This window comes from Sciurus carolinensis, chromosome 9 (assembly GCF_902686445.1).
Source record: "Sciurus carolinensis chromosome 9, mSciCar1.2, whole genome shotgun sequence".
Taxonomy (NCBI): domain Eukaryota; kingdom Metazoa; phylum Chordata; class Mammalia; order Rodentia; family Sciuridae; genus Sciurus; species Sciurus carolinensis.
In genome coordinates this window covers 50,255,326-50,277,911 of record NC_062221.1, presented here as the reverse complement: position 1 = coordinate 50,277,911, position 22,586 = coordinate 50,255,326, and the positions used below count along the sequence as shown (strand labels likewise).

General features: G+C 38.5%; 1 protein-coding gene across 14 annotated transcripts in view; it reads left to right on the top strand.

Annotated features, from left to right (window-relative positions):
* Pex5l (peroxisomal biogenesis factor 5 like) overlaps nucleotides 1–22,586 on the top strand; it is a 215,359-nt gene that overhangs the window by 153,041 nt on the left and 39,732 nt on the right. For all 14 annotated transcript variants that reach the window (XM_047563860.1, XM_047563856.1, XM_047563854.1 and 11 more), the window contains one exon: nucleotides 5,387–5,482. In XM_047563860.1, coding sequence (XP_047419816.1) covers nucleotides 5,387–5,482 — 96 coding nt within the window. The remainder of the gene's footprint in view (nucleotides 1–5,386; nucleotides 5,483–22,586) is intronic.

Genomic DNA, 22,586 nt, shown 5'->3' with positions numbered 1-22,586 from the left:
AGTACTGATTTACATTCCAACCAATTGTGTGTAAGGGTTCCCTTTTCTCCACATCTTCTCCAACACCTGTTAGGTTTTCTTTTATCGATTGTAGCCATTCTAACAGATGTGAAGTAAGATCCCTGAGGATGGTGGTGTTGAGTATTTTTTTTTCATATATCTGTTGACCATTTGTAGGTCTCCTTTTGAAAAATTCAGGGTCTTCTTCCCATTGTTTAGCAGTGTCACTTGTTTTCCTTCAATTGAGTTGTTGGAAAGCCTTACAAATTTTGAAAGTTAATCTCTTATCAGATGCAGCATTTGCAAATGTTTTCTCCCATTCTGTGTATTGTCTCTTCATTCCATTGATTGAAGAAGTTTCTAGTGTGATGTGATCTCATCTATTTTTGCTTTTGTTGTCTTTGCTTTTGAGATCAAATTCAAAAAATTAGTGCCCCAATCAACATCATGGAGATTTTCCTCTAAGTTTTCTTCTAGTAGTTCCATAGTTTGGAGTCTGACATTTAATTCCTTAATCTATTTTGAATTGATTTTTGCATATGGTGAGAGACAAGGGTCCAATTTCATTCTTTTGCATGTGGATATCTAGTTATCCCAATACCATTTATTGAAGAGACTGTCATTCCCCAATATGTGTTGTTGGCATCTTTGTTAGAAATCAGTCGACTGTAAGCAAATGACTTTTGGGGCTCTCTATTCCATTCCATTGATCTGCATGTCTATTTTCACACTGTCAAGTGGTTTTGTTTACTATAGTTTTATAGTATATTATAAAATCAGGATGATGCTCCACTTTCATTCTTTTTGCTCAAGATTGCTTTGGATATTTATGGTCTTTTCTGATTCTCAAGATTGCTTTGGATATTTATGGTCTTTTCTGATTCTATATAAATTTTAGGATTTCTTTTTTTATTTTCTATTTTTGTGATGAATGCCATTGGTGTTTTAAAAGAAATTGCTTTGAATTTGAAAATTGCTTTGCACAGTATGGACATTTTAACAATACTTTTTCTTCCAATTTATGAACACAAGGTACCTTTTCATTTATTTTCTGGTGTACAAATAAATAACCTTGTGCAATAAACTCAAACATTTACTTCTTACCACATGCTCACATTTTTTTTTTAATTTGTTTATGTTATTTACAAAGGGACCAACAGGAAGACAAAAGAATTGGTTCCAAAAGCAAAGTATTGAGAAACAAAGATTTATATAGCCAGTTGGGAAAGAAATATCAAACTGATGGGCTGGGGATATAGCTCAGTTGGTAGAGTGCTTGCCTTGCAAGCACAAGGCCCTGGGTTCAATCCCCAGTGCCGCAAAAAAAAAAAAAAAGAAAGAAAGAAAGAAATATCAAACTGAGTTTCCCAAGTTAGATACAAGATTGATTATCTTTCTACAAGACCATAGACCATATCCCCTTTGGAGTTAATTTCTCTCTCAGGCTATAGCATCCTAAGAACTTAGCCACCTTAAAAGGTTATAAACATCTGCATCTTTATAGTTGTGTGTTTTTGTTAATATATGCCAACCCAAGAGTACCATATGAGAGTTGTAGAGAACTGTATGGTGGTCTTCAAAAGAGATGTCCACATCACCCAAAATTTGCAAATATTACCATATATGGCAAAGAGGTGATTAAGTGACTGTAGATCTCAAGAGAAGTAAATGATTCTTTTCTACTTAGGTGGGTCCTGAATATAACCTTATAAGAGTAATATGGGGGAGGGGTTGAGAGAATAGAGGAGGAAGTAACGTGGAGTGTTATGTCCATAGACCACCTGAAGCTACCAAGTACTGGCAGAGGCATGGGACAGATTATCCCCCAGAGCCCTCAGAGGGAGCATGGCTCTACTGGCACTATGATTTTGGACGTCTAGCCTCCAAACCTTTGAGAGAATAAATATCTATTGTTTCAATCCACCCAATTTGTGGGAATTTATTATAGCAGCTCTATGAATCTTGTACTGGATCAAGTAGACTTATTAGGAAATGCTCTAGCATAGTATTAGGAAATCAAGCAATCTCAATTTGCCTTTTTCAAAGTTGGAGATACATTTTTCTTTTACAAATCCTACTTCTTAGATGTCTCCCCGAATATGACCAAGAGGTGGTTCTACACCACAGTTTGTTGAGTTCTTCAGTACTCAGAGAACAGCATACTGGGAAATAGTGCTACAATTCCATGGGAAGGGGGTCTCAGTGGACATCCTCTGCACTGAGGATGCTTCCCTCTGCAGAAAGCCCAGAAGAGAGAATCACTGTGAGTGCAGTGCCCCTGACTTGGCAGCATGTGCTGATGGGTGTTAAGGTGGCAGGTACCACCACACATTCATATGAGGGTCGCTTTTCCCCACTAGGACTCAGTTGTGTCTTTTTTTTTTTTTTTTTTTTTTTTAGGATTTACTTTCTTTCCTTTCCTTTTTACCCCTGCTGAGTAAATGGGGACCCAAGGAAGTCACCTTTGCTGGTATTTCCCACAATGCCACATTGTCTCTCCCTGTCAAGAAGACAGCCATGTGCTTTTGAAGGCTTGTCATTGCCAGAAACAAAATAATGTAGATTGAGAAATGTAATGTGCATAAATTAGAAACCAAACAACCACATATTTCACACTCTGCATCAAAGTTAGACATAAATAAGAAAAGCTTGCAGTTCACAAATATTCAAAGAATAAGTGACCTAAGTAGTCCTATTTTAAGCTAGAAGGTCTTTATGTTCTTTTCAATCCATTGAACCCAGAGACCATGCAATTTCCAAACAAAAACATTCAGCCACAATCAAAAATATCACATTAGTTTATGCTGTTACTAAATATATACAAAGGCATGTAGCATCATTTTAAAAATACAGCTCTCATAACTTTTTTATGATTTACAGTAACCTTTTTTTGCTTCTGCAGCAAGTATAAGTTTGCTTCCACAATACTGGAGTCCAACAAATTGGCCCATTATTTTTATTAACTTGTATAAAATCTGCTTCTAAGGCCCCACTAGACAGGATGGTGTGATAGTCAATCTCACTTAGGACTGAGGTCCCCCCCACCCCCCACCCCCGCCGCCAGCTGTCTGGACTAGGAGCAGTATACACATTCTTGGGGCCCAGGAAACCTCCCAAGAGGCTACTTGCTCACAGTGCCCAGTGACCCTGGCCCACCTGCCAGTTAGACACTGGCACCCAGGCAGTACCAGGGCCTGCTCAGCACTCTTCCCTACCACACACACACTGCAGTGGCCTCACCCCCGCACACCCACAGGCCTGGGCCTTTACTAGGCAGCTCCCTCGGGCATCCTGCAGTCACTCCCCTTCCCAGTTGGCCTGTGCTGTCACAGACTCAGCCACTCCAGGTCCAGGACAAAAATCAAGTGCCCTCTCAATCTCCCAGGAGCTCCCCCTTGACCAGGAAGTCTTGACAGAGAACACCTTCTAGGGTCAGGGAGAGGAAATAAATACCTTTAATTCATTCACTTATCTCTTCACCAAAGGCATCTTCTCAACAAGTGTATATGGCCTGCAGGAGTACCTACTATCTGCCAGGAGATAATGGGGAGGCAGCGCTACAGACAACAGGGAGGAGATAACATAATGCTTCAATAAATTAACCTTCCACCTTCATTAGAGCAAAACATAGTCTGACCCTCGTTTAGGATCAGAAGTGTTCGATGTAATTACTTCTTTGTTTTCAACCCACAATATTTTTCAGGTTACTTGGTCCTTACCCTGCATGAACCCTGTAGGGCCAGCTTTTCTGTGTTTTGTGTCTTCCTAAAGTGGGTTAGGTAAACATTGCCTCCCATGAAAGGCCATGCAGTGCACTGAGTATGACCATGACCATAAGCACCAGATCTTCTGTTTACTACCTCTGTGACCCTGGCAAGTTAATTAAGCTCTCTGTGCCTCAATGTCATCATCTTATTGAAAGGACAAAATGGGTTATAGACTCTCATGTACTTATAACAGTGTCTGGCATGTAGTGAGCCCTGATAGTACTATTGTGTCACAATAAAATGGGGTTCCTCTTCAGGACCAGTGATGGTAGAGAACAAAAGAAAAGCAGCTGAGCTGTATAGATGCTTAGTGCTCAGTGAAGAGCAAAGTTTCACTATAGAACAGTGATTTTCAAACCTGACTGCTTTTGAAAATCACCAGAGGAGCTTTTCAAACATCTGATGCCCAGGCCCCACCCCCAGAACTTCTTATTTAATAGACCTGGGATGGTGCCTGGAGCTACTCACAAAATTTCTGTGAAAACTAGACTTGAGCATCCTGTGTAGAGCAATTTCATCCAAACCTTCAATAAAAGGGGGCCAGGAATTCACTGCACATACCCCGCTTGTCCTTCTCATCAGTGCAACCCCTCATCCTGCTGCCCAGACATCTGCAGGACACTCGTCACTTGCCAAACCCTATGCCATGCAGAAGCAGTGCAAACGTTACCGAAATCCCACCTTCGGTGTGCAGAGGATCCACAAGTACTAAATGTGTGAATGCTCCAAAATACAATGTTGAGTGAAGAAAAAAAGCAAGTTGCAGAATAGCACACCATTTATGTTTCAAAAACTCTTAAGTACATTACTGTATTTTCTTTTCGGGTGCATAAATAGGAATGTGACTTCAAAGAAAATGATCTAGAGGCACAATTTTTATATTTGACCTTTTCCGAAATAATGTTTTCATTTTTATGAAATTAAAGAGAACTTTTTAAAAGTGATAGCAGTCTTGGAGTGGGGGAGGGATTCTAGAAATAATTACATTTAGCTAAGTTAAGATAGATATCAACTTGCCTGTTAATTTGACAAAGCTGTTGGCCTTATCAGACATGATTTTATCCAAAAAAAAAGTCATTATTCTGTAACAGAGAGCAATGCGCTGAGAAATAGGACATAAAACAGTACAGAAAGCAGAGAAAAGAGAACGCTGGGTAAGGAACGAAGGAGGCCCAGAAGCCATACTTCATCTCTGCAACTTTTTTGCTTTCACGGGAGACTGGCCACCTAACAGAAAGCTGGCTATCAGTTGTCTGGGTCTACTTTTCTAATGGAGATTCTGTATCCTAGCTGCAAATTAGAATCATGTGGACAGGGTGACTAAAACGGCAATGCCCAACCCAGTCCTACTGAAGTAGTGTGCTTGGGAGGTGGGACCTGGTTTCAACACGACCAGGGCGGGGACACACGGTGGGGAGAATCATGCGTGCATGTTCACACACATTCTGGCACCATCCCAGTTAGGGCAAAATCATGCCTGCCAAATACTCCAAAAATGACATGAATCAGAAGTGTTTCTTGAACTCTAAGGAAGAATTAAGGTGAGAAAAGGAAAAATACCCGTATTTTTATATCATGTGATTCTAATAGTGTAACATCATGTGTTTGGTTTATTTCAGGCTAGACTGACCAAAGAACATCGATGGGGAAGTGCATTACTTTCTAGAAATCACTCCTTAGAAGAGGAATTCGAAAGGGCAAAAGCAGCAGTGGAGGTAACTTTTTTAAAATTGGTTTTTTGCTTTTCGTTTCTAAGAGTGGCATTCAAAAAAACCTCAAACTTCCACAGGATACATATAAAATGAAACTCACTATATAGATAGGAAAAAAAAATTATAATTGTCAAAGTGAGACTTGTTACCAGAGAACCTTTGATTTCCCACCAGGATGTCACCTCCTATGACAGTTCTGTGATAGATTAGCACTAACTATCTGAAATCCTGGGTCTGAGCCTAGTCTAGGTTCCCTGGTGAACCAATGCCATGTATTTGCTGTACTTTGGTGAGACCAAATTCATGCCTGATATTTTTACTTCTCTAGCATCTAGCACAATGTCTGAAACATGGAAGTTTTGTTGACCTTGGGTATTATGTATTTTCCTAACTGGGTGGGAAAATGTCATAACTGGAATATTCTAGCCAATGGATAAACCATCTTGACCTGAGCCTAACGTTGTTTGTTTGTTTGTTCATTTTAACTGAGTTCAAAATATTGTTGATAAATAAAATTAAATGCTTGATTTAAACATTGGTTTCCATATTTAGCCTTTTAAAGAGTAGGGGCAGGAGATGGGGAAAGGAAGTCAAGGAAAAAATAAACAAAAATTTGCTCTTGCTGTTTTTCTTTTTTTTAAAATCCATTTCCTTCCTGGCTAGAATCACAGAGTGCTCACAGATGCTATCTACAATGCTCATCAGAGCTTTCCTAGATTGATGTTTGAGAGGGAGCTTTTCACTGAACTCAGGCATGAGCTTGTTAGGATCTCCATTTCTATTACTGATATGAAATCTTGAAAATTGAAAGCGTTCCTGGAACAGAGTTCATTTATGTGTCAGTCTAACCCGTAGGATTCAGATGAAATGATTATACTATTGGTGGTCTTCCAGTAACTCTATATTTGCAGTTTAATATTACAAGGATTCCTTCCATACTGAGAAACAATTTCATATCCTCATTCAGAAACTCACAAAAGAACATTTTTATCTCATCACACTTAAAATCAATACAAATTTCTTATTTCAATCTTAACCTTCACTAATTTAAAAAAGAGTTAATGAATACTTAGTACTCTTAGTGTGATCAACTGATACACTTGGCCGAGACTAGCTGAGTTCAATCAAATGGCTCAAATGCATGGAGCCTATAACTTAATCAATCTAAAATATAACTTTTCCAGACTTTAGAGCTAATTTACATTTATTTTTTGAACTCCCACAGTGTGTAGCACATTGAGTTAGCATGCAAACAATTATTTAGAACCATAGAATGAATCGTAACTTAGGGAAGACATTAAAATTTATCTAGTTCCACTTATAATTAGAAAAATAATGGATTAACCCTTCATCATAAAGTAACAAATCAACAATGAAAAAATAACTACCTACATATCAAGATATATATTCACAAAGTCATTTAATCTTCATTTTGGCAGAGACCTTAGAAGGTGTCTATCCCTATCAAGTACATAAAACAAAAGTTTCTTTTAAAAAGCACTTAACAAATTATTGCCTGTTTCTACTTGAACATAGCCAACTAGGGGTAACTCACTTCTTTTCAAAAAACATTTCAATTTTGGTCAGTACTAATTAGTAAAAGGCAGTTCTTTTTATCTTGCTGAAATTGGTCTACCAGGAAGTTCAAATTTTGCTTGGTCTTGACTTTACCCTCTCTGGAGCAAGGCAGAATTAGTTTAATCTGTTCTCTACATAACACCCACCTCACCCATCTAGCCATGTCTTCTCCTGGTTCCCTTTCCTGGGACCTGAGTTGTTATCCCCACTCCTCACTGATAGCAGCTTGACAGTATCCATCTCATTAACCAACCTAGACCTCAGCTTCCACACCTCTATAGTCTTTTCCAGCCCCCAATCCTAGGAGGTGTAAATTACTCTAAATAGTTATTCATTTAGCAAACATTGCTGGTTGTTCATAAGTACTGGTTGCTGAACTAGGCACTGAAGATAAAGAAATAAGCCAACCTTAAGTAGCTGTCTATGTATAGCATGGACCACAGGACCAACCTGGACAAATCTCTGCTTCCTCTATTTTAGTTTCATTTCATCTATAAGATGAGGGACTTGTATTTCTACTATATCAAAACTCTTTGAGTTTATGCCTTTGAGTCAAAAGAATGGTAAGTGCAGAATTCCTAGAAAATCAGGGAACTGTAAGTGAATTTTTTCAGCTGAAAGTCTGGTACTGAGAAGCTTCACTAAGGAATGAGAAGAGATGATGCCAACCAGAAGGTAAGAACAGGTGTGGAGAAAAAAAGTCTGGGAGTGTCGGGAGGAGAGTAGAGCATTTACCTTAAGCTAGTGATAAATTGTGCCTGCAAAACTCATACATATGTGGACTATTTAGCTCCAGATGTTATTCTTACCCAGAGTATTACTATATTCACTCTAGAAGACATTATAATGTGCATTAGAGTCTTGGAAATATACATGCCAATTGACCTACCTTTTAGACTTTATCCTAGAGCAGTAATTATGAAAGTTTGCTATATTTTGCCTGTAGCCTTTATTAAAATAGTGTCTGGGAAAAGTCTAAGTATTTCAACTACAATAGATGCTAATATAACTTAGAAGTCATCCTCATAACAAAATGCTATATAGCTATTTTAAATGACATTTTATAAAAATATTTAAGATCATGAAAAAATGGTTAGTGTAATTGGAATAATAGTGTAGGTCCTGACAGACCTATATATAATCCCAGCTTTGTAGAATGACAATAGCATAATAACTGATGTCTTGAAGTATGTACTAGGTGCCAGGCACTAAGTCAGTAGTGTTATGTGAATTCTTTCTATTAATGTTCACAGTAGTCCTATGAAGAAGGTAATATTAGTATTCCAATTTTGCAGGAGTAAACTGAGGCTTAAGGAGGTTGTAGTTATGTGGCATTTTATAAGCAGTTAAGATAGATTTACAGGGCTGGGGATATAGCTCAGTTGGTAGAGTGCTTGCTTCGCATGCACAAGGCCCTGGGTTCAATCCCCAGCACCACAAAAAAAAAAAAAAAAAAAAAAAAAAAAAAAAAAGATAGATTTACAAATGAACTAGCCACATAAAGCAAGTTGCAAAGCCATGAATCTCCCCGGACTCCAGAGCCTATGAACCTCTGCACTATGTAACTATAAAGAACATCTGTCTTGGTCTTTTCAGGCTGCTATGACAAAACAACTTAGATTGGATAATTTATGAACAGTTGAAATGTATTTATTGCTCATAATTTTTAAGACTGGGAAGTTCAAGATCAGACTCAGTGTCTAATGAGGGCCAGGTCCTTATGGATGGTGCCTTCTTACTGTGTCCTCATGTGTTGGAAGGGCAAAAAGTTCTACCCAGTTCCCTAGGGTCCCTTTAATGAGCTCCACCTCATTGCCTACCAAAGACCCAACCTATAATAACATCATCTTGGGTCAACACATGACTTATAGGGTACACATACTCAGACCACAGCAGTACCCAAATGTTAACCATGGTTGTTCTTGGGCGACTGGATTTGGAACAATTTTTGTTTTTCTTCTGTTGGCTTATCTGTATTTTCCAAACGTTCTGTCATAAACAGAACATTTATGTTGGTAATCAGGGGGAAAGATGCCAGTTACAGAGACTATGGTAGAATATTAGACTCTGAAAAGAACTAAAAATGTCTTAGTCATCATTTCAAAACAAAAATGGCACTGCAGATTGCCTTCGTCAGAGGCAGTTTTGAATACCAGTAAGATCCTGATGGAAATCATGCCTGGAGCAAGTTGAATTTGTCCCAAATTTCCACCTTGTATTTTCATATCCTCTGATTCCAGAGTTCCTTCTGTTTCTTATTCTATTCCTTTTGTCCATTTGTCATCATCCTGCCTCTTGATGGGGCACCTGGTCTCCTCCCCATCACCTTCTCCAACCCCGGCCCCTTACTAAACTCCAGGGACACTCCTTTCTCTCCATCCACTCAAGTTCCAAGTTGACTACCCACTACCCCCACTTTTCTCTTCTCTTCTCTTCTCTTCATGGGGAGCATTCTCCCCTCAGGTCTGTATACAGTAGGATCCTTCTTGTTGTTCAAGTTTTAGTTGGAGTAGCAACTCCTCAGAAAGGCTGAGCCCAATTGCTATCACATCTCCTACAACTTGTTTCTCATCCTTGTATTTACCACTGGGTCTTGTTTGATTTTGTTTGTTGTCTACCTTTCCACTTAACACGTAAATTTCATGAGAAAATGAGCCTTGTTTATCTTTATACCACCCAATATCTAGAACTCTGTCTCCAAATGAATGAATGTACAGATAATATGAATAACTTCTATCTCTTTCCTGTTGTATATAAAATGACATATAACCTTCTAATGTAACACTAACTGCATTTTGATGTCTGGCATAAACAGATGATTCTGTCCTGGAGACTGAACTGAATTGTCCTCTGTGGTTGTCTTGGTCTCAATGTCAGTCAGTGAGACACACTTGGAATAATGCAGGGAGTGCCAACCAATCTCGCCATGATGTAACGCTGGGCATGTTTTGTATTTTACATGGTATGAGCTCATTTTTACTTGTACTAAGTAACACCTGAAAACATGCAACTCAACTAATTATTGAACTGAAATGCCCTAAAATACAACATCCATTACTGACTAAAAAATAACTAAGACTATAAGCAGGGGCTGGGGAGATAGCTCAGTCGGTAGAGTGATTGCCTTATAAGCACAAGGCCCTGGGTTCGATACCCAGCACCCAAAAAAAAAAAAAGACTATAAGCACATTTATTGTATAAAACGAATGACCTGAAAACCTGCTTCTGTGCAAGAGTGACATTCATTGCTCAAGGTCACATTGAACTGTTAGGTCTAATGAAACCTTGTATAGGTGAGGCTCTTTGCCTTCATATTTTATGTTTTCTTGAGGAAAAATTACTGTACATTCACCTCTAACCAAAGTGTTGTGATATTAGGACAAGAAGCCAGATATACCTATTCCAGGTTAAAAAAAAGAATTCATCTTCCCTGTATAAAAGGGACAGGTGCTTCCTCCATGCTTCTTTCTGAATTTTCCTCATAGAAGCAGCCTAAATGCACTGTCAGCTTCAGTGGCTCTCCAGAAAGGATGCATAGGGAGACACAAATGAGAGGCTGGGAAGGAGCCCTTGGAGCTGCCTCCCAGGAGCAGAGATCCCTAGGGAGAACTGTGCTGCATCTGCAGAGGAGAGAGGTCACATGGGAAGTCAGCATGCCTGCAACTACGACCCAAAAATACCTCTTTCATCACTGTTAGCAGAGAGAAAAAGAACCAGCTAGCATCTGGTATTGTTCTTAGTGTCTCTAGACATCTCAACCTTTTGAATAATTGGAGTTAGTAACAAATTCATCAAACATGTTTAAGTTCCTTCTATGAGTCAGGCACTGTATTGGGTTGTAGCAATAGGGAAATTAATAAGATCTCTGCCCTTAAGGAGGAATTAAGGTGAAGAATCACAGATACATGCAAACTAGGATATCACTCAAGTGTAACTTGACATGTGGCACAGTCCCTTACACATCCGCCAGACCGTGACTTATAGATTTGACTGTGTCTCAAATTCTTTATGTTCTCACATCAGTCTGATGCAAAGAATGGCCCCACAAATTTTTGCTGCATAAATTAATTAATTAACAATTTATTCCTCTAATGAACCGATTTTTAACTAAGCATCTCTCCTCTGATAGGTACTTAGGATATATTATAAATTTTGACTAACAGAAGGATGAAATTTTTACCCCTAAAATAAAAGTCATGTCTTGTTTCGCTCCAATAGTATGATAATGCCATTATTATGATTATGCATTTTAAGCAATATTTTCACAGCTGCACCTTTACCTGAAAGATTTATTCCTCCTTCATTATATATTATATAACGAAATATATAAATGAAATAAGGATGAATGGCTGGAGGAAAGTACAGTTGTCAGAGAAGAAACAGGGGGCATTCCTTTAAATCTTTTTGACTAATTAGTGGAAACTACTAAATTCTACTACTACCTTTAAAATCTAGACCTCTGAACGCTTCTTGTCTCCCAATTCTCTTCCTTTTGAGCTTTGCTTGGATATTGGCTGTGATAGTCTGAAATGTCCACTAATCGTTTTAGACTCCCTTCAAAATATGAAGCTTAATTCTCTCTTGAGGGTAGGCAGGACTTAGTGACTCACTTCTAACAAAGTAAAGTCATGATGTGTGACCTTGAAGATCATGTCGCTGCTCGCTCTCAGATCACCCACTCTGGGGAGATCCCAACCGCCACATCATGCAGACCCTTAGCCCACAGGGTGAGAAAGCAAGGCCTTCTGCCAACAGCCAGCAAAGAACTCAGGCTCCTTCCCAGACCACAGAGTCTGCCACCGTGGGAGACAATTCTGCAGACCCTGTGGAGCCTGGGGATGACCGTAGCTCCAGCCAACAACTTAGTTCCAACCTCTTAAAATGCCCCAAGCCAAATCCTTCCTGTTAGCGCCTCCCAAATCCCTGCCCCTCAGAAACTGTGATATAAAAAATGTTCGTTATTTGAAGTTGCCAAGTGTTGGGATGATTTGATAAGCAACAACTGACAGCCCTCGTGTCACTCTGCTCCCCACAGTCCCCAGGCATGTCCTACTCCTCTGTTCTTCCATCTCCACCCCCAGCACACGTCGGTGCTGCACAATGGAAGGATTCCCCCACAGAACAGGAAGGTGCATTCGTTCATTCTAGATTGGAATTTTTTGAGTTACCATGTTACTTCTAACAGGTCCTCCCATTGTCCTTTCTGATCCCCAAGGAAACCTGAACATAAGACTTCTGGTGACAACTTGAGTTCTGTAGATGACATACCATCCCCAAGGATCTTGTCAGGGTCTTCCATTTTCTTCAGCACAGCTCCTGGACCTTTCCGCAGGACAAGTTTCTTGGGAATCTACTTTTGCCATCTGTTTCTGTGTTCTATGGCAAAGGACACGACCTCAGAATAACTTCCTGCCAGGCTCAGGCGCACATTTCCTCCAGCAGCTAGGAAAACAATCACAGCAGACTGACAGTCACTGCTATCTGAACATGAAAAGTGATGAAGTTCAATGCTGATTCCTTGTTCTACAAATATGAGCACCTGCTATTATCTGAATATTTGTGACCCCCATTCCCCACCCAATTCACATTAATCCCCACAGGATGGTATTAAGAGGTGAGGGCTTTGGCAGAGCCCTCAATGATGGGATTGGTACCCTTTTACAATAGAGAGCTTGTCTGCCCCTTCCGCCAGGTGAGGAGCACTGTCAATAAGGAACAGCCCCTCACCAAACATTGAATCTGCTGGCACCTTGATCTTGAACTCGCCGGCCTCCAGAATCATGAGATTCTGGAGTTTGTTGTTTATAAAGCGCTCAGCTTACTGTATGTAATTCAGTAAGTAGTCCAAGCAGGCTAAGACAGTAACCTTATTTATTTCTCTTTAACTGGAAGATGATATATTCAAAACAACACAAAAGCCAAACCCAGCTCTAGTGACATAAGCTTGAATAGGCTTTCAGTATTAAAATTTTATTTCCTCCTGACACTGTTTTTGCATATAAACTATAGATCTGATAGGCACCTCAGAAACATTATGTGACTGGGCGAAATCAGAGACCATTCTTGAACAGCGTTTATTAATAAAGGGTTGCGTGAGAAACTGCTGACTTGGGTGCCCTCCTCTTCCAAGAAGATTATCTGTCTCCTGCACCCTCTCACATTTCCTTTTGCTTTCTGTGACAGTATTACCTCTTTGAAGCAGGTGGAAGGGATTAATGGATTAAAAACTACTTAAATCATTCTGACTTAGATTCAATATCTGAAAAAGAGAAAACCTTCCGAAAATATATGAAAACATTCTTTGGGCAACACTGAAAGAATCTTGAAGTGAACTACTTAAGGTACACATTTCCTTAAACTGAGCTTGTCGTGTCAGCTAACACACTTCCCATGTCAAATGTAGACAGGTCACAAAGATTGGCTGTATTGTGAGTTCACTGAAAAACTGGCAGAAGTTCCTCTGCACTCACAACTGATCTAATTTCCTTCTGTCTTAAACAAATGAAATCTGATTTCTAAAAACAAACAGCATAAATAAGAACTGATGTAGAATGAGTTGTGATGTACTCTCAGAGGTGATATGACAAAAGCTTAAAGTCAGATAGATGATAAGCAGTCAATTAAAAGCAAGAGGGATGCTGAGAACCCACGTCTAGTCTATTTAGGTCATTATGGGCATTTACTATATTCTTTGCACTGTTCTCTGATACCCACTATGTAACACCTTAAGTAATGAAATCTTTAACAGGACCCATTCTAATAAAACCTCAGTTATCCACAGATTACTCTCCTAAATTATATTTGTATACTATTTCAATAGACCAAAAAGTAGCTTGGAAAAGTCCTTACCTTCAATTTGAGAAATCTTGAATCATCATTCTAGATATAGTCTAATCTATAAATACTTACTGAGCAAAAAAAAATAGGAGAAGCGAACCTGAAAAGATATAAACTCTGTCTGAGGTAAGCTAAGCAGTTAAGACTGTTCTGTATTAATGTTTCACCTTTGGAGCAAACGGGACAATAATTTTTGTTCCTTTCTCCTCAAAGAGGTTCTCCAAATACCAGTGAGACCATAGGTTAAAAATAGTTTAAACCATGTGTTGGAAGTCTCTGTACCTAGGAATCACATGTTAAGTGTAGATGGAAAATGAAGTAGCATATCAATGTATGTGGCAAAGTCTTTTTTTAATTTTTTATTGTAAACAAATGGGATATATCTTGTTTCTCTGTTTGTACATGAAGTAGAGGCATACCACTTGTGTAATCATACATTTACCTAGGGTAATAGTTTTTGATTCATTCTGTTATTTTTTTTCTTTCCCCCCCCACCCCTCCCACCCTTCTTATCCCCCATACAGTCCCTCCTTCCTCCATTCTTGCCCCCTCCCACCCCCCATCATGTGTCATCATCCGCTTATCAGTGAGATCATTCGTCCTTTGGTTTTTTGAGATTGGCTTATCTCACTTAGCATGATATTCTCCAATTTCATCCATTTGCCTGCAAATGCCATAATTTTATCTTTCTTTATGGCTGAGTAATATTCTGTTGTATATATATGCCACAGTTTCTTTATCCATTCCTCAATTGAAGGACATCTAGGTTGGTTCCACAATCTGGCTATGGTGAATTGAGCAGCTATGAACATTGATGTGGCTCTATCTCTGTAGTATGCTGATTTTAAGTCGTTGGGTATAGGCCAAGGAGTGGGATAGCTGGGTCAAATGGTGATTCCATTCCAAGTTTTCTAAGGAATCTCCACACTGCTTTCCAGAGTGGCTGCACTAATTTGCAGCCCCACCAGGAATAAATGAGTGTACCTGTTTCCCCACATCCTCGCCAACACCTATTGTTGCTAGTATTCTTGATAATTGCCATTCTAATTGGAGTGAGATGGAATCATAGGGTAGTTTTGATTTGCATTTCTCTTATTACTAAAGATGTTGAACATTTTTTCATATATCTGTTGATTGCTTATAGATCTTCTTCTGTGAAGTGTCTGTTCATTTCCATTTGTTGATTGGGTTATTTGTATTCTTGGTGTAGAGTTTTTTGAGTTCTTTATATATTCTGGAAATTAGTGCTCTATCTGAAGTATGAGTAGCAAAGATTTTCTCCCACTCTGTAGGTTCTCTCTTTGCATTGCTGATAGTTTCCTTTGCTGAGAGAAAGCTTTTTAGTTTGAATCAATCCCAGTTATTGATTCTTGCTTTTATTTCTTGTGCTATGGGAGTTCTGTTAAGGAAGTCTGATCCTAAGCCGACATGTTGAAGATTTGGACCTACTTTTTCTTCTATAAGATTCAGGGTCTCTGGTCTGATTCCGAGGTCCTTGATCCATTTTGAGTTGAGTTTTGTGCAGGGTCAGAGATAGGGGTTTAGTTTCATTCTGCTGCATATGGATTTCCAGTTTTCCCAGCACCATTTGCCGTTTTTGTTACTATTGTTTTGTAGTATAGTTGAAGGTCTGGTATGCGATACCCCCCTGCTTCACTCTTCCTGCCAAGGATTGCTTTAGCTATTCTGGGTTTCTTATTCTTCCAGATGAATTTCATGATTGCTTGCTCTATTTATGTGAGGTACGTCATTGGGATTTTGATTGAAATTGCATTGAATCTGTATAGCACTTTTGGTAGTATAGCCATTTTGACAATATTAATCTGCCTATCCAAGAATATGGGAGACATTTCCATCTTCTAAGATTTTCCTTAATTTCTTTCTGTAGTGTTCTGTAGTTCTCATTGTAGAGGTCTTTCACCTCTTTTGTTAGATTGATTCCCAACTATTTTATTTTTTTTAAGCTATCGTGCCCTCTTTCACCACTTCTATTCAACATTGTCCTCAAAACTCTAGCCAGAGCAATTAGACAGACCAAGGAAATTAAAGGGATACGAATAGGAAAAGAAGAACTCAAACTACTCCTGTTTGCTGATGACATGATTATATATTTAGAGGAACCAGGAAATTCCACCAGAAAACTTTTAGAAATCATAAGTGAATTCGGTAAAGTAGCAGGATATAAGATCAATGCTGTAAATCCAATGCATTTTATACATAAGTGATGAATCTTCAGAAAGAGAAGTTAGGAAAACTACCCCATTCACAATAGCCTCGAAGAAAATAAAATACATGGCAAAGTCTTAAACTGACTTGGGTGCTCGTTCTAATTCTGCCAATTCAGCATTGGGCCTTAGCTTTCTCATCAGTAAAATACATGGTTTGAATTAAATTGGGTTTTATATGCTTGGTCTAAAAGATTAGGTTAAAAAATGGATGAATATCTTATTTAATAATTGTGTACTTATTTTAATATATGTTAGAGAAATATAACTGGCACTTCAAATTGGTGGTTCCACAGATATACTTTGGGCAAGGCAAAAAAAAATTTTGTCTTTTCAAGTAAAAGAAACATATCAATTACAAAGTAAATTAAGAAACTAATAATAGAATAATAGAAATGACAAACAAAGTTAGGATCAAATAACTCAGTTTAGGAAACCAGAATTGATGGTTTTTAAGGTCCGTTTATTAATTAGTTTAAAGCTAGTAACTATAAAGTTTCTCCAAAATGCAGTTCCTTTTGTGTAATAATGAAAATCCCAAGCTAGCTGGCAGATCTACCCCAGGATAATATATTCTTGGTCCCAGGTTCCTTGCAACTCTTTCTTCTTCATCTGCATGGTCAAGGCCAAGTTGAAGCATATTCTTGCTCCATCCCCTACCAAGGGAAAAAGAGCTTGGAGGAGGCAGGTCTACTTCCCTACGTGCTGATCCATATCTCGTTCACTCACACACCATTGACAGGAGCTTCACATCACACCAGCACATCACTAGCCACCCCACTCTAGACTGCATGGGAGACCAAGAAAGAGCCAGAGTTCTGTCACCACAGAAGAAAGGAGAAAGTGTGTTTTGATTAGCCACTAGCTGTCTCTGCTGCAGGTACCTACAACCACTGCTGTAAGTAAAATTTGAATTGTAGGAACATCAAAAGTGTGTGTGTGTGTGTGTGTGTGTGTGTATTTATATATATATATATATATATATATATATATATGTAATATGTGTGCATTTTCATTTTACTATTTTACTATTAGGAGTAGTTATTACTAAGCAATTTTCTTTCTACTAGAAGGAATAATGTAATTCTATTTCTACAAAACTCTCAAAATTTCATCTCTTGTTTAGCAGTGCTGCACTATATAAATCATTCATCAGTATTCTATAAAACTTCCCATAACTTTGAATAGTATTATTCACAGTTGATTGAAAAGGAAAAATAAAACATAGCTGCAGGTTAAGTACCTTATTTTTGTCACAGGATGAACTCGGGTTTGAAAAAGTTCTAGTCTTTAGTTCTATATTCAAGTCAATAGAGCAACTTGCCCAATTTGGTTTTTATAGGAAACACTTATTATGAAGTAAAATCAAACACTGATTGATGAGAGACATCTCTTTTCTGACTACAACTACTTAAGCTGCTTGTTGTTTTAATAAGTAGAACATCGAACACACAGCCACACAGGGATCCATGGACGGTTAGTAGACTTTATGTGGGCAAAGAGGCATCTTGAATTTATTTTATGCATCTGATTAGAGCATATGATATATCATACATTGTGAGCACATAACTATTGTTCAATAAGTGAATACTTCCTACTATTTAGAAGTCGTCCTCTTCCAAGAAGGTAGCCAATTCTACCTCTGCCTCCCAGATGACTGATCATCAGTCTCTCAGTTCTTAGAGTTTTCCAGAGAAACAGGGTGGAGAGAGAGAGAGATATTTATTGCAAGAAATTTGCTCATGAGAATGTGGAGGCTGGGATGTCCTAAGATCTGCCATCTGCAAGCGGGAAACACAGGTGAATTTGTGATGTATTTCCAGTCTGATTCCAAGGAAGACCAGTGAAATTTTTGATATAAATTCTAGTCCAAATCTGAAGGCCATGGACTAACTGTCTAAGACCCAGTGTGAGTGCAGAACAACGACTCAGCTCAAATAGTCAGACAGAGAAAACAAATTCTCCCTTCTCTGCCTTTTTGTTTTATTTGAGCCCTCAACAGGTTAGATAATGGCCTCCTACACTGAGAAGGACAATCTGCATCATCCAGTCTACTGATCTAAATGCTGATCCCACCCAGAAACACCCTCACTGATGCACCTAGAAATAATTTTTCACCAAAATCTCAGCACCCTATGGCCCAATCAAGTTGACACATAAAATTAACCATCACAGATCTTAATGACATTTCCAGCCATTCCAGGCTTCCCTGAAACCTCGGGTACTGTCCTGTGAAATGTCATGGTCCATTTTAGAGTTTGGGCCTCATACCACAGGTTCATAAGACCACCCTTCACAGTAGAGAAGTAGTTGAATACAGAGATATCAAGGGACTTGAGAGCAAGTACACACTGCCAATTATTGGCAGGGAGAACTAGAAACCTCATTTGTACATCCTTGGAACTGTTGATAGATGAAGGAAATTCTAATCCAAAAAGTAAACAATACAGAATTTACTCAAAATTGGAATTTGGTTTGGAGATACATTTTTCTTTCCTTACATCATATTTCTTGATATGTTTTGATTTATATTAAAATCACTTGGCATTATTTGAAATATATATCAACCCACAACAAGGGCAACTACTTTTAATAATCTGAGAGGTTTGGAAGTGTGGAGAGGGAGTAAGCAAGAAGCAAAGGGATATTAAAATATACCTAGAAATCTCTACTACTAGACATGAGCCACATGCAGATAATTGCACATGAATTTGATTTCCTATGAAAGATTCAATTGCATGGTGAACTCTGAGAATAAGTGGTTTACAGGGGCATTCAATATCAGTTACCTTGTATTGAAAAAGTGAAAAATGAATAAATACATAACCTTAAATCAAGTCCCCAAGTCATAACGTTGCGGTTATTGGACACCAGTTGCTTCCAACATCGAGAAGTTTGGATAGTCACAAAAAAGCAACTCATAACTGAATTTCTGTGTCCTTTACATCTCTGAAGTTAACATGCTGATACATGCAGGCTTGGCTACATGATCCAACTACAGAAGAAAGTAGACTACAGGTCACACTATCCGTAAACCCCTACGTGGCCAGGTGTGGTGGTGCACACCTATAATCCCATTTCCTGGGGAGACAGGAAGGAGGATCACAAGTTGAAGGCCAGCCTGGGCAACATAATGAGATCCTGTCTCAAAAGTTTTTAAAAGTGTAAAGGATTTGGGATGTAGCTCAATGGTAGACACTTGCCTAGCACACATGAGACTGGGTTCAGTCCCCATTACTGAGGGAGGAGAATTCAATTCAAAAAAATATTGTATTTTCACAGAATAAATAAATACATAAAACTAATCTAAGTGCATTTCCCCAAATAAGTTCAGGGTGTTTCTGGGATGGTAGCAGGTTGTTTATTAAATCATTTATGAAGACCCAGGTGAACAAAGGTCACATGTTAGAAAAATTACATTTAAAGTTAACCATTTTCTTGCCCATGACTCATTTGGACTTCTCAGCAGTCTTTCTAAAATGAGCTGGGTTTTGTGACTTTTTTTTTTTTAATATTAAACCATTCATTCTCTACCCCTTTTATAATCAGATATTAAATTGTGAGAATCACATTTAAAAGTCACTCCACAAATTAAATTGTAGTTTTAACTAACCAGGTGGTAATGATATAATAAGGTCTTCAAAATTGGAAGTGTTCCTTTTGTAAGTGGCATTTGATTTTATGGAGCCACCAAATCACAGTGAATCAAACAAAAAAGATATACCCACAGTGGGCGGTGGTGCACACCTGTAATCCCAGCAACTCGAGAGGCTGAGGCAGGAGGATCACAAGTTCAAGGCCAGTCTCCGCAACTTAATGAGACCCTCAGCAACTTAATGAGACTGTGTCTCAAAATAAACAATAGAAAGGGCTGGGGATGTGTCTCAGTGGTAAAGTGCCCCTGGATTCAACCCTCGGTACCAAAAAATTTCTAAATAAAATACATACCCCATTCAACTTCAACTTGCCTGTGTTTATGAACCACAATTTCTATTTATCGGTTGATGGACACTTGGTTGTTTTTTATTTCTTGGCTATTGCAAATAGTGCTGCAATGAACTTCAAAGTAAAGGTGTCTCTTTGACAGACCCATTTCATTTCCTCTACACATGCCCAGTAGTGGGATTACTGGATCAGGAATCTCCATATAGTTTTCATTCCCACCAAAATTGTGCAAAATTGTGTACCCTTTTCTCCCCATCCTTATTAGCAATTGTTATCTTTTGTCTTTTTGTTACTTCATTGGGGTATTGATTTGCATTTCCCTGATGATTCGTGGTGCTTAGCATTTTTTCTTGTATCTATTGGCCATTTGTATGTTTTCTTTAGAAAAACGTCTGTTCAGATCTATTGCCTATTTTTTTTTATTGTAAACAAATGGGATACATGTTGTTTCTCTGTTTGTACATGGAATCAAGGCATACCATTTGTGTAATCATAAATTTACATAGGGTAATGTCGTTTGATTCATTCTGTTATTTTTTTTCCTTCCCCCCCAATCCTCCCACCCCTCTTTTCCCTCTATACACTCCTTCCTTCCTCCATTCTTGCCCCCCTCCTTAACCCTAACCCTAAACCTAACCCTAACCGTAATGCTAACCCCTCCCACCCGCCATTATATGTCATCATCCGCTTATCAGCGATATCATTTGTCCTTTGGTTTTTTGAGATTGGCTTATCTCACTTAGCATGATATTCTCCAATTTCATCCATTTGCCTGCAAATGCCATAATTTTACCATTCTTTATGGCAGAGTAATATTCATATATATATATATATATATATATATATATATATATATATATATATACGCCACAGTTTCTTTATCCATTCATCAATTGAAGGACATCTAGGTTGGTTCCACAATCTGGCTATGGTGAATTGAGCAGCTATGAACATTGATGTGGCTCTATCTCTGTAGTATGCTGATTTTAAGTCGTTTGGGTATAGGCCAAGGAGTGGGATAGCTGGGTCAAATGGTGGTTCCATTCCAAGCTTTCTGAGGAATCTCCATACTGCTTTCCAGAGTGGTTGCACTAATTTGCAACCCCACCAGCAATATATAAGTGTACCTTTTTCCCCACATCCTCGCCAATTCCTATTGTTGCTTGTGTTCTTGATAATCGCCGTTCTAATTGGGGTGAGATGGAATCATAGGGTAGTTTTGATTTGCATTTCTCTTATTACTAGAGATTTTGAACATTTTTTCATATATCTGTTGATTGCTTATAGATCTTCTTCTGTGAAATGTCTGTTCATTTCCTTAGCTCATTTGTTGATTGGATTATTTGTATTCTTGGTGTAGAGTTTTTTGAGTTCTTTATAGATTCTGGAAATCAGCGCTCTCTCTGAAGTATGAGTGGCAAAGATTTTCTCCCACTCTGTAGGCTCTCTCTTCACATTACTGATAGTTTCCTTTGCTGAGAGAAAGATTTTTAGTTTGAATCTATCCCAGTTGTTGATTCTTGCTTTTATTTTTTGTACTATGGGAGTTCTGTTAAGGAAGTCTGATCCTAAGCCAACAAGTTGAAGATTTGGACTTACTTTTTCTTCTATAAGATGCAGGGTCTCTGGTCTGATTCCGAGGTCCTTGATCCATTTTGAGTTGAGTTTTGTGCAGGGTGAGAGATAGGGGTTTAATTTCATTCTGTTGCATATGGTTTTCCAGTTTTCCCAGCACCATTTGTTGAAGAGGCTATCTTTCTACTGCCTATTTTTTAAGTGGGTTATTTGGGTTTCAGTTTTTTGTTTGGGGATTTTTTGTTTGTTTTTCTATTGACTTTTTGAAATTCCTTATATATTCTGAATATCAGTCGGATATATTTTTGGCAAATAGTTTCTTCTGTAGGTTGTCTTTGCACTTTGTTGGTTGTTCTGTTTGCTATGCAGAAGCTTCTTAGTTTGATGTGATTCCATTTGTCTATTTTTGCTTCTGTTTCCTATGCTTTGGGAGGGAAGGGGTCTCCAAAAAATCCTTGCCCATTCCAATGACCTGAAGCATTTCTCCTGTTTCTCTCTAGTAGTTTTACAGTTTCAGGTCTTACACTTAAATCTTTAATACATTTTGAGTTTCTTTTTGTAACCAGTAAGATTTAAGGATCTAGTCTCTTTCTTCTGCATGTGAGTATTCAATTTTCCTAGTACCATTTACTAAAAAGACTGTCCTTTCCCCAATACACCAACTGAGGTTTTAGCACCTCAGTTGAGAATCAGTTGATGGCGGCTGCATGGGTTTCCTTCCAGGCTCTCTGCTCTGTTCCATGGGTCTGTGTGTGCTATGCTTATACCAATACCATGCTGTTTTGATTACTACAACTTTTTGCTTTTATTTTCTTAAAATACTTCCTGTGTATATAATCAGGTTCAGGAGACTTCAGTTCTAATCCTCCCTCACCACTCACTGCCTGGGTAATTTTAGGGAAGTACCTTACCCTCTCTGGGCCTCGATCTCTTCATCTGTAACCTGA